The 12,942-nt window shown below is 50.2% G+C and overlaps 1 protein-coding gene across 2 annotated transcripts in view; it reads left to right on the forward strand.

Moving 5' to 3' along the window:
• Positions 1 to 12,942, forward strand: part of SYNE2 (spectrin repeat containing nuclear envelope protein 2) — a 518,190-nt gene that overhangs the window by 483,208 nt on the left and 22,040 nt on the right. For both annotated transcript variants that reach the window (XM_075330437.1, XM_075330436.1), the window contains exons 99-102: positions 8,250 to 8,412; positions 9,686 to 9,873; positions 11,897 to 12,047; positions 12,550 to 12,732. In XM_075330437.1, coding sequence (XP_075186552.1) covers positions 8,250 to 8,412; positions 9,686 to 9,873; positions 11,897 to 12,047; positions 12,550 to 12,732 — 685 coding nt within the window. The remainder of the gene's footprint in view (positions 1 to 8,249; positions 8,413 to 9,685; positions 9,874 to 11,896; positions 12,048 to 12,549; positions 12,733 to 12,942) is intronic.

The raw sequence follows: 12,942 nt of genomic DNA on the forward strand, positions 1-12,942 counted from the left end.
GTTTTTTGGCATCAGGCACAATCCAGCGTGTGCCTGATGCAACAGATCCGGTGCAGTATTTGCAAAAATGGTGCGCCGGATCCCTTTTTTTTTTTTTTTTTTTTTTTTTTTTTTTTAATTTTAAAGATCCGGTATACCGGATCCATCAAACTGATCCGGTGCATCCGTTTTTGCATCTGTTTCGTCCGTTTTTTTTTGCTGGATCCATTTTTTTTTTTTTTTTTTTTTTTTTTTTTAAATAAATTGGAGCATGCTCAGTTTAAAAAAAAAAACAGATCCGGCAGCCGCATCCGTTTTTTGCCGCATCCGCATTACGCCGTATCCGGCGTCCACAGGTGTCCATTGTAAATCACGCCGTATCGCGACAAATCCGGCGCAATGTGTTTTTTTTTTTGTCAGAGACGAAAAACGTTACAAGAGACGTTCCGGCCGCCGCATTAGCCAATTACGCCGGATCCGGCAAAAAACGGATGCAACGCAAGGCCATCATGCACAATCTGGCGCTAACACAAATCAATGGGGATAAAACTGATCCGGCGACAGATCCGTTTTATCTGTTTTTCTTCCGGATTGTGCCTGATGTGAAAAAAATTGATGTGTGAAAGTAGCCTAAAACGAAAAATACATCCATGGAAGACAATGGTGGTGGATGATTGCAGAATCCTTTCCTTAGTGAAGGAAAACCCCTTCACGACATCCACCCAAGTGGAGAACACTCTCCAGGCAGTAGGTGTTTCAGTATATAAGTCTACCATAAAGAGAAGATTTCAATAGAGCAAATACAGAGGGGTCACCACAAGGTGCAAATACAGAGGGGTCACCACAAGGTGCAAACCATTAATCAGCCTTCAAAATAGAAAGGTCAGATTAGACTTTGCCAAAAAACATCTAAAGAAGCCGCCCAGATCTAGAAAAGCAGCAGAAGACGGATGAGACCAAGATCAACCTGTATTAGAATGATAAGAAGAGGAAACTATGGAGTAGGCTTGGAACGGCTCATGATCCACACCACATCCTCTGTCGCACATGGAGGAGGCAGTGTGATGGCCGGACATGCAGGGCTAAGAATGGCCCTGGGTCACTAGTGTTTATTGATGATGTGACTGAAGACAGAAGCAGGAGGATAAATTCTGAAGAGTTCAGGGCAATACTTTCTACTCCGATTCCACCAAATATCGTGGATATGTAAAAGTGGGTTTTGGAAACCGGACGAGCCCTTTTAGACTTAAGGCTGCCTTACACGCTGCGATATCGTTACCGATATCGCTAGCGTGCGTACCCGCCCCCATCGGTTGTGCATCATTGGCATATTACTGCCCGTGGCGCACAACATCGCGCGGACTTGTCACACTACTTACCTGCCTAGCGACATTGCTGTGACCGGCGTACCGCCTCCTTTCTAAGGGGGCTGTTTTTTCCGCATCACAGCGGCGTCACTAAGTGGCCGCCCAATCTAAGCGGAGGGGCGGAGATGAGCGGGACGAACATCCTGCCCACCTCCTTCCTTCCTCATTGCCGGTGGCCGCAGGTAAGGTGATGTTCCTCGTTCCTGCGGTGTCACATGTAGCAATGTGTGCTCCCGCAGGAACAACATCGTACCTGCAGCAGCAACGATAATTGGGAATAGGGGGTGATGTTACCGATTAGCGATTTTTGAACGTTTTTGCAACGATTCAAAATAGGTGTCACACACAACGACATCGCTAAAGCGGCCGGATGTGCGTCACAAAATCCGTGACCTCAACGAGATCGCTTTAGCGATGTTGTAGCGTGTAAAGCGGCATTTAGGTTGAGACTTTAAAGTATATGCGCAATGGATGCAACTTTTGATTTCTGTGACAATGGGGCCCTTGGGATGCGCGTTCCATTTTTTTGCATTTCAGAGGGTGACGTTCGCGCAGTGCCATTTATAGCCACAATTCTCCGGCACATGTTCTACATTGGGGGGGCAAGCGGCTTGTACAATTTCTGCATCTGCCGACCTGCCTGGACAAGTGCACGGTACCTGCAGGTCTTTGGGAGGCTAAGACGTAAACGTGTCCGCGCCAAAGAACTCTTTAAGGCTACATTCACGTGGTGGATTTCATTGAGGGTTACACAATAAAATTCTACAGCCTCTGACAGGACATGTGAGTTTAGCTTTTGCCTAGGTGACTGACCACCGCTGTTATCTAGCTTTTAAGCGCTACACAGAAACTGGCTGTGATAAGGAGGTAACTGTGTGCCCCAGCTTCTAAACAGCGCTTACAAGCTCCATTCAAGAGCTTGTAAATACTGCACATGTTTTGCAGTTTAGCATTGGTGGTCGGTCTCCAAGGCAACAAGGTGTAAGCAAAAAATCTCAAGAAATATTAAGAAGTAAAATGCAAAATTGCTTGTATTCTCAAGCAGTATCTGACAATGCCCTCTTAAGCACTGCATGCAGTGATGAAGAAACCCTCTGGCCGTAGATTTTCCCAAGAGGAGATTAAAAGACCGCAAAGCTTCATTAGGATCAGAGCCAAGTGGCATTTCTTGAGAAAACACTCAGCAGACGTTTACTGCCGTCCACCAGGACCTGGCGCCAGGGATAATCTAATATGTAGAACCCATAGCATGGAAGATTATCAGGTGAACAAATGAATGAAATACTCCAAAGCCTAATTCAACAAGGCATAGAGTACACATTTTTAAAGGGAGTCTGTCGGCACAAAAGGACTGGTCAAACCAAGCACTGTTCAGTGCGCCTTCCCACCTATCTCCATCCTCATCTGAATCTCGTAAAGTCAGAGCTGTCAATCAAGGAAGAGGTGGTGGATAACAAGGAGGTGGGAAGCTGAAGTGAACGGTTTGACCCCTCGTCAAGGCTGCGCCTGTGCTTGGTTTGTACAGTTACTGTAATTTGTGCTGAGAGACTTTACCAGTGTGTGTGTAAGGCCATCATTTTCCAAGACTGCATTTATGATCCCCATAGAGACCGATCAGGAGTCTTCCCAATCTGCAATAAGGCGTATCTCTAGCATCTGAATAAGGCCCAAGGGTAAACATCTTAGGCTATGTAAACACGCTGCAGAAATTATCTGCATGAAATCTGCACTTTCTGGCAGAAAAATGCACCGAAAAGCGCATGTGTGCCGCCCCAGCAGCGGATTGAACCGCTTGGATTCGGGATGGTGTCAGTTTGTGGCTCGAGGGTCTCCGGCTTAGGGGTCACACTCTAAAGTAAAGGGGGATATTTACAGGGGAGTTATAGTTTGTGATGCCACCCGTGGTGTGCGATAACTGGGAGTACCGCCGCTGCCGTTGGGAGTAGCCAGGGTGATGGAATGGGGCAGCAAAGTGTCGTTACCCTCCACGGGTAGGGGTATGCCCCGGGACTCTGGATGACGATACGGGGTGCTGTGACGGGGAGATCACTCATGTACTCACTCAGCCAGTAAGCAGACGCTGACAACCGGGTAAACCAAGTCTCTAGGTGCCGCTGCTTCTCAAGGGGAGCTTGTCCGGGTCCCGTCCCCTGCAGTGCTGCCTGATTATCTGTGATCTGCCTCCTGGCACAAAGTTTAAATTCACCGTAGTGGCCCGGTTGCCGGGCCCCGCTCCCCACTATGGGTAAGTGTGGGAGCCTGCTCTCAGTGCTCACGCTTGGGATTTTAGTGGGCTTCTTATATGGAAGGCCCTATCCCCCTCGTTACGCTAGTGCCCCGATTCTGGAGATGGTGGGAACAGTCCATGAAGGCTCCGTTCTCCGCAGGTTAATTGCCGGGTTGCCTGAAACTTCTCTCCGACTAGGGTCCGTGTACCCTGCCGTGCCGTCTGTCTGTCCCTGACCGGTGATGGGATCAGGCTGCTGACCATTCTCTTTAACAGGTCCAGGCACCTTGCCTCAATCCCCTGCGACCGGGGGTCCAACTCCTCTAGGTCCAGACCACCGCCTGCCACCTAGACAGCTACTCTTGGGAGCCACCGCTCCCTGCCTCCTTCACCTTACTACTCCTCTTGCTTACTACTCTACACTCCTCACCTCCCCTCCCCTTCCTGACCCCTAGGTGGGCGATCCTATTCCACTTAAGCCGCCCACTGGTGGATCTACGATTTGATTTGCTGTTGGGGGCAGCACTGTAAGATGGGGACCCAGAACCATGAGGGATTTGAATACCGCACTAAAGAGAGAGAGAGTGCAGTACCCTGTAATGACCTGATAGTCCAGGGGCGTCACACAAGCATTTTTTGAGCGTGTCTTTTTTTTTTTTTTTCTTTTTTTTTCCCCTGTGTTTTTTATGAAGTCTTTGGCTGGATAGGCAAAATAGGCCGCAACAATTGACCTGCTGTCATTTTTTTTTTTTTTTTAACTGCACCAATATCTGCAAAGAAAAAAAAAAAAAAAGCATTGTACACACAGCACCTCAGAAATCTCATAGACTTTGCTGGCTGCAGAATAAGCATGCAGATTTCTCAAAAAAAAAAAAGCATCAAAAACGCATTGTGTGCACAAAGCCTAAGAAAAGCTCATTCTGGCAATAGTCACCCAGTGGGAAATGAAGTTGCAGGCGTCCTTATAGCCATTCCCATTCCCCATCCATATGGTGGTCGCAGTCATTTCGCAATTCTTGCTGATGACTGTACGGCCCCCGATTTTAAAAATAATATGGAGATCAAATATTTCCAATGTAATATATTTTTTTTATTATTGTATATATTTATTCCCATGGTGTATCCTACGCCTTAAATGATGGCAGTGTCTGTGAGCAGGCGCCGTGTGCCGGAGAGAGGGAATATATAGGCCATGGTACGGGGAGGGGTCTCCTCCTTTCTGGGGGTGACGCTGCTGCTGCGGATGCTCCTGGGGATACTTGGTAACGGATTGTGACAGTAAGTGCAGCGCTGTTTCCTGATGTGATGTCCCCCCCCCCCTTTCGTCAGCACAGACTCTGATCAGCCCTCTCTAGTGGGGGGATGGGTTACCGTCAGTGATTTGTGTGCAGACCCATGAATGAATGAATGGCGGTCGCAGGAGATGCAGGTGCTGACGCCTGTCATGCCTGCCACTTCCATCATCATGTGTGATGTGGGGTCTGCACGGATCGCCCCTGGGGAGTGGGCGCTGAAGATGCAGGCAGGATCCAGCATAGCTGTGTGCATTCCCAGGATATAATCCCTTTCTGCTTTTATGGTAAGGCATCTCCATGTGTTTACCATTACCCTGTATACAGGTCTCCGGCACACGGGTGTGGGGGTCTGCAGCAGGACGCAGGGTCCCTTTGTTTCAGTATAGCAGGCCTATTACTTATCATTTCTAATTGCTGCATTGTAGGCCCTGTACACCTCCACATGTCTGTGTGCATGTCCTTCCCGCTAGTCAGGGATGTAATGGGTTAATAACGATATCTGCCGCCATAGTGCGAGGTTAATATATAACCTTCACGTTATCATCTACAGCAGGGGTGGGGAACCTTTTTACTGCCGGGGGCCATTTGGAAAATTCTACCAACCTTCGGGGGCCGCACAAAATCATCAACTTGAAAATGACCCGGCTATAATTGGTCAAACAATTAATTAACTCACCCCTATAGTCCTACTGTGGCGGCCAGAGCTGATTCTCTTTGGTGCACTGTGATGTTTGCGTCTCACAACTGGTTTTCCAGGTTTGTCTTTGTTTGGAGCGCAGATTGGTAAATCATATATATTACACAGGAGACACTGTACATACACACACCGCTCTGACACACTGCCCGTATACCGCACACAGCCTTGACACAGTTGTCATATTGTACACTACCCATGACACACACTGGCCATATATAGTACACATGCACAGGAGATACTGTATACTGCACACAGCACTCACATGCCGTATACAGCACACACATAAGCCATACACAGCACTCAACAAGCCAAAAAGTTCTGCATGTAAACATGTGCACACCAGGAATTAGATATACCAATAAACCTTACAATATGAAACTTTATTAAGTGCCAAACACAGCACACACACACATGCCGTATACACAGCACACACACAGCTCACACACGCCGTATACACAGCACACACACAGCTCACACATGCCACACACAGCACACACGCCGTATACACAGCGCATACACAGCACACACGCCGTATACACAGCGCATACACAGCACACACGCCGTATACACAGCGCATACACAGCACACACGCTGTATACACAGCACATACACAGCGCACACACGCTGTATACACAGCACATACACCGCGCACACACGCTGTATACACAGCACATACACAGCGCACACACGCTGTATACACAGCACATACACAGCGCACACACGCTGTATACACAGCACATACACAGCGCACACGCTGTATACACAGCGCACACACGCTGTATACACAGCACATACACAGCGCACACACGCTGTATACACAGCACATACACAGCGCACACACGCTGTATACACAGCACATACACAGCGCACACACGCTGTATACACAGCACATACACAGCGCACACACGCTGTATACACAGCGCACACACGCTGTATACACAGCACATACACAGCACACGCACATGTTGTATACATAACAGACGCTGGACACTTAAGTCACAAATACATTTGATATATGGTGGAATATATTAGATATAAACACACTTAGCGCAGATATAAGTACCTGCTGCTTAGTTGCCCTGTAAGATCAGGTGCAGCACAAGTGATGGATGCAGCAGCTCAGCTCAAGGGCTGGCTTCATTCTCGTCTTTTCTCTCCAAGAAAAGACCTGCTAGCCATGAACAGCCGAGCACAGAATGGGAGTGTGAGAGGTAGAACGCACGGCACTATACAGCCTTCTATATCCCGTGCAGGCCCCTCCCCCATCACTCTGAGTCTAGATGCAATCTCACAGGGAGCATGTAGGAGCAAGAGGGAGGAAGTCCCACCCCCAGTGCTGTCTCCCGGCAATAGACAAGATGAGCGGCTGCCCGAGCACCACAGCCACCGGGAATCTGCTCCAGTGCCCCGGGGGCCACAGAAAAGGTCATCGCGGGCCGCATACGGCCCGCGGGCCGGAGGTTCCCCACCCCTGATCTACAGTGTCAGATTATTTAATAGCTGAGTGGGGCGGTGACCCTGAGACATGTATTCTCCGTATTCTTGGGACTGCGCCCCCCGAGGTAAAGTCCATCAGGAGACAACGTTCTTGTATATAGATAGATAATGCTCGTACACTATAATATGGGGCATATCTGGATGTGTGCAGCGCCACTCGTCTCAGTAGGCTGAATAAGGTATTGCAGTTTTTTTTTATTTCGTGTGAATGGGGCTGAACTGCAGTACCAGAGGCGGCCATCGCTACAGGATGGCGCTGTTTCAGGAGGATGTAAACTTATTATGGTTGCCTTCTTTTAATGGGACTTGTGTAGAGTTCTGCTGCCCGGATTAGACAGTGATATTACTGTAAAGCGCTGGGGCATTTAAGAGGAAAAGTAATATTACAGGTGTTCCCCATTGTCTTCTCTATGTCCAATTCTGTTTCCCGTAGGTTTCCAGTCTGGTCTATGGGCCTGGTGCCATTCTGTGACCCGCCTCTATCATATAGCTATGGCTGCGCCTATATACTGTATACCTGCCCTAATATACTCTATACATACCCCTATATTTTTGTCTCTATATACACTCTATCTGCCCCTATATACTGTATACCTGCCCCTATATATTCTATACCTACCCTGATATATTCTGTACATGCCTCAATATACGCTATACCTGTCCCTTTATTCTGTATATTTGCCCCTTAATACTCTATACTTGCCACTAAAAACTCTTACCTGTTCCAATAAACTTTATACTATCCCCTATATACTCTATATGTGCCCCTATATACTTTATACCTGCCCATATATACTGTATACCTAACAATATATATCTATACCTGCCCCTATATACTATATGCCTGCCCCTATATGCCTGCCCCTATATACTCTATACCTGCCCCTATATACTCTGTACCTGCCCCTATATATCTATACCTGCCCTTATATACTCTATACTTGCTCACACCCTGGAAACCTTTCTTCTATGTATGTATTCATCCATTGTTTAGATCCATGTAACGTATATACATACAATGAATGGTCAGATTCCGCCAGTGGAGACTTTCTGCTCCGGGGTCCCTGTCCGGCAGGAGTAACCCTGAGGCTCCTGAGATCAGCGGTGCAGGGGGACACTGCTCCGCAGCGAGGGGATAGAAATTGGGGAATAGTTTTTGATTTGACTTTGTTGTTTGTTTTCCGCAGTGTAAAGAAGCTGAAGGAGACGCTGGTGACCATCCAGCAACTGTACAAGAACATGAGCAACCTGCGCACGTGGCTGGCTCGCATAGAGTCTGAGCTCTCCAAGCCCGTCATCTACAGCATCTGCGACGAGCAGGAGATAAACAAGAAGCTCGAGGAACAAAGGGCAAGTCACATTCCTGGAGCCGACACCGCGCTGCCAACTGCATATCATACATCTACCTAAAACATTCTCAAGGAACATTCTGCTCATTGGAGAAGGCGACACGTCGGCCGTCCATACACCCTGAATATAGTCACCTTCAGGGGCACTTTATAATTCTTGCTCATTGGAGAAGGCGACACGTCGGCCGTCCATATACCCTGAATATAGTCCCCTTCAGGGGCACTTTATAATTCTTGCTGATTGGAGAAGGCGACACGTCGGCCGTCCATACACCCTAAATATAGTCACCTTCAGGGGCACTTTATAATTCTTGCTCATTGGAGAATGCGACACGTCGGCCGTCCATACACCCTAAATATAGTCACCTTCAGGGGCACTTTTATAATTCTTGCTCATTGGAGAAGGCGACACGTCGGCCGTCCATACACCCTGAATATAGTCACCTTCAGGGGCACTTTATAATTCTTGCTCATTGGAGAAGGCGACACGTCGGCCGTCCATACACCCTGAATATAGTCACCTTTAGGGGCACTTTATAATTCTTCTCATTGGAGAAGGCGACACGTCGGCCGTCCATACACCCTGAATATAGTCACCTTCAGGGGCACTTTATAATTCTTGCTCATTTTAGTCCAAAAATATATACTTATTTTTGCACCTGAAATTCATTATAAATGTTGCACCCTTTAGCTGGCAGAAGAATGAGTTACCGAAGAATCCATCAGTGAGCTCAGTCTGTGGCAGAGTTTATAACTTTTATCTGTCTTTACGGAGTGCTTGTCATCTGATTTATGACCACATCAAAGTAGAGATGAACTCTCATGTGCTCATAAAGAACAGATATAGGTTAGAAACTGATAAACAAACTCGCTGATGGTTTCTCAGATAACTCATTTTTGCAACCAGCAATACAGAGGCAAGTGATGCAATGTTTTTTAATGAAACCCAATTTTAAAAAAAAAATTTTTTAGCCCAAAATACATGAAATTAAGTATACAAAAAACCCCTGTTCTTAAGCATCATAGCAGGGGTCCTGCACTCAGGCCCACCGTCTTGGAGCGCTATTTATGATGATCCGTGCTCCTCCATCCACTGTAATTCTTGTTCACTTCAGTTTTCTATGATTGTCATATCCCTTCATATAAGACCATGAGTTATGACGTTCCTGCCATTGTTTGTGGCTGTTTCTGTCCCGTATGTGCCCTGTATAATGCCGCCTTCTGTGTGATGCCATGTAGTGCTGCTGTTGATGAGCCTCATATTCTACTCTCAGGACTTGCAGAAGGACATTGAGGTGCACAGCCCCGGCGTGGCTTCTGTATTAAATATCTGCGAGCGCCTGCTGCACGACACAGACGCCTGCGCCAATGAGACGGAGTGTGACTCCATACAGCAGACCACGCGGAGCCTCGATAAACGATGGAGAAATATCTGTTCTATGTCAATGGAGAGGAGAATGCGGTAAGAACTTTGTCTAATGTTTGGAAATATGAGCTACTTCTAGATGTGAGATGGGCAAACACCTTGGGTAGCTGTCAGCTGAATGCTCGATTATGTGACCGCTACTCCTCCTCAGTCCCATCGCCAAGAGGGATCCAAGAAAGGGGAATAAGCTGCTACTACACATTTGTAGCTGGGGCTTATCTTGCCTGAGAACAAAAGGATTGGACATGTTGAAATCCAGTTGCCTGATTCCCTATTCTTGTTCTTCTCGCTGCTCCTCTCGCAGCTCCCCTCCCGCTGCTCCTCTCGCAGCTCCCCTCCCGCTGCTCCTCTCGCAGCTCCCCTCCCGCTGCTCCTCTCGCAGCTCCCCTCCCGCTGCTCCTCTCGCAGCTCCCCTCCCGCTGCTCCTCTCGCAGCTCCCCTCCCGCTGCTCCTCTCGCAGCTCCCCTCCCGCTGCTCCTCTCGCAGCTCCCCTCCCGCTGCTCCTCTCGCAGCTCCCCTCCCGCTGCTCCTCTCGCAGCTCCCCTCCCGCTGCTCCTCTCGCAGCTCCCCCTCCCGCTGCTCCTCTCGCAGCTCCCCCCCGCTGCTCCTCTCGCAGCTCCCCTCCCGCTGCTCCTCTCGTAGCTCCCCTCCCGCTGCTCCCCTCCCGCTGCTCCTCTCGCAGCTCCCCTCCCGCTGCTCCTCTCGCAGCTCCCCTCCCGCTGCTCCTCTCGCAGCTCCCCTCCCGCTGCTCCTCTCGCAGCTCCCCCTCCCGCTGCTCCTCTCGCAGCTCCCCCCCGCTGCTCCTCTCGCAGCTCCCCTCCCGCTGCTCCTCTCGTAGCTCCCCTCCCGCTGCTCCCCTCCCGCTGCTCCTCTCGCAGCTCCCCTCCCGCTGCTCCCCTGGCGCTGCTCCTCTCTTGCAGCTCCCCTCGCGCAGCTCCCCTCCCGCTGCTCCTCTCGCAGCTCCCCTCCCGCTGCTCCCCTCCCGCTGCTCCTCTCGCAGCTCCCCTCCCGCTGCTCCTCTCGCAGCTCCCCTCCCGCTGCTCCTCTCGCAGCTCCCCTCCCGCTGCTCCTCTCGCAGCTCCCCTCCCGCTGCTCCTCTCGCAGCTCCCCTCCCGCTGCTCCTCTCGCAGCTCCCCTCCCGCTGCTCCTCTCGCAGCTCCCCTCCCGCTGCTCCTCTCGCAGCTCCCCTCCCGCTGCTCCTCTCGCAGCTCCCCTCCCGCTGCTCCTCTCGCAGCTCCCCCTCCCGCTGCTCCTCTCGCAGCTCCCCCCCGCTGCTCCTCTCGCAGCTCCCCTCCCGCTGCTCCTCTCGTAGCTCCCCTCCCGCTGCTCCCCTCCCGCTGCTCCTCTCGCAGCTCCCCTCCCGCTGCTCCTCTCGCAGCTCCCCCCCGCTGCCCCTCTCGCAGCTCCCCTCCCGCTGCTCCTCTCGTAGCTCCCCTCCCGCTGCTCCCCTCCCGCTGCTCCTCTCGCAGCTCCCCTCCCGCTGCTCCTCTCGCAGCTCCCCTCCCGCTGCTCCTCTCGCAGCTCCCCTCCCGCTGCTCCTCTCGCAGCTCCCCCTCCCGCTGCTCCTCTCGCAGCTCCCCCCCGCTGCTCCTCTCGCAGCTCCCCTCCCGCTGCTCCCCTCCCGCTGCTCCCCTCCCGCTGCTCCCCTCCCGCTGCTCCTCTCGCAGCTCCCCTCCCGCTGCTCCCCTGGCGCTGCTCCTCTCTTGCAGCTCCCCTCGCGCAGCTCCCCTCCCGCTGCTCCTCTCGCAGCTCCCCTCCCGCTGCTCCTCTCGCTGCTCCCCTCCCGCTGCTCCTCTCGCTGCTCCCCTCCCGCTGCTCCTCTCGCTGCTCCCCTGGCGCTGCTCCCCTGGCGCTGCTCCTCTCTCGCAGCTCCTCTCTCGCAGCTGCCCTCGCGCAGCGCTGCTCGCTTTCTGCTCTAATCACTGCTCCTTCCAAATTGTAATAAAGTTTGTGATGCCGACCATAGATGCTGGCACAGTTTATCTGCATGTAATGCGCTCCTATAATATTTACTACATAAGAACCGATGTGTATCATTGTTCTTGTGACTTCTTGGCAGGATTGAGGAAACTTGTCGACTGTGGCAGAAATTCTTAGAGGACTACAACCGATTTGATGAATGGCTTAAAGAAGCGGAAGCAATGGCCGCTTCTCCAGACTCTTCTGATGTGTTATACACAAAAGCCAAAGAGGAACAGAAGAAATTTGAGGTTTGTGTTTTTTGTTTGTTTTTTTACTACTACATATGTCCATTTTGTCACATTTGGTTGTCTATCGCCTCTAGTTTCCTCCTTGGTTCTCGGCCTATTATACACGGGGTATTATGTATGTGCGGTTCCCAGGTGAACTAGTAAAGGAGGATACCTTTATTATTTTTCTGCCACTGGAATATGCAGTTTGCTGCCTGATCCAAGCTTCAGGTTCTTCTCTTATGGGAGCGTCTCTCCCAATAATATAGGCTGGATGTGTTTTCAGTAGCTAATGTATCAGCACAGCTTCTATTGTCATTTTCTCTCCATGTGCTTTTTTTTCCCCCTCGATAGACTGTTTTTTGTTTTCTTTGTCCTCGTGGATACTGTCCACGCTCCATGCTGTGGAAATGTGTACATATTCCTCCCTGCTGCGATCTCTAACACTGCATGGAACATGAAATGTCTTAACACTGTTCCTAAAAATGAATTTTTATTTTTTTTTTTCCCATCTGTATTTTAGGCATTTCAGAGGCAGATCCATGAGCGTCTTACCCATCTTGAGCTAATCAACAAGCAGTACAGGAGGCTGGCCCGAGAAAACCGCACAGACGCAGCCAGCCGACTGAAGCAGATGGTACATGAAGGCAATCAGAGGTGGGATCAGCTTCAGAAGAGAGTGACGTCCATTCTGAGGAGGCTCAAGGTAAGAAGGAGGCTATACGATTGTATTGTTACTTTTAGTTGGGTTAGACTGGAGATATGGTTTTTTTTTTTTTGTTTTTTTTTCTTTTATGGTGGGCATCCGTCCTGTCACACAGAGATTATTGCAAACTTTGCTGACTGTCATGGTGGGGCAGGTTTTCTTCAGACAACAGATTCTGAAACACCGAATGATAACATCTCTGGTATCTGT

Source organism: Anomaloglossus baeobatrachus, chromosome 12 (genome assembly GCF_048569485.1).
Source record: "Anomaloglossus baeobatrachus isolate aAnoBae1 chromosome 12, aAnoBae1.hap1, whole genome shotgun sequence".
Lineage (NCBI taxonomy): Eukaryota > Metazoa > Chordata > Amphibia > Anura > Aromobatidae > Anomaloglossus > Anomaloglossus baeobatrachus.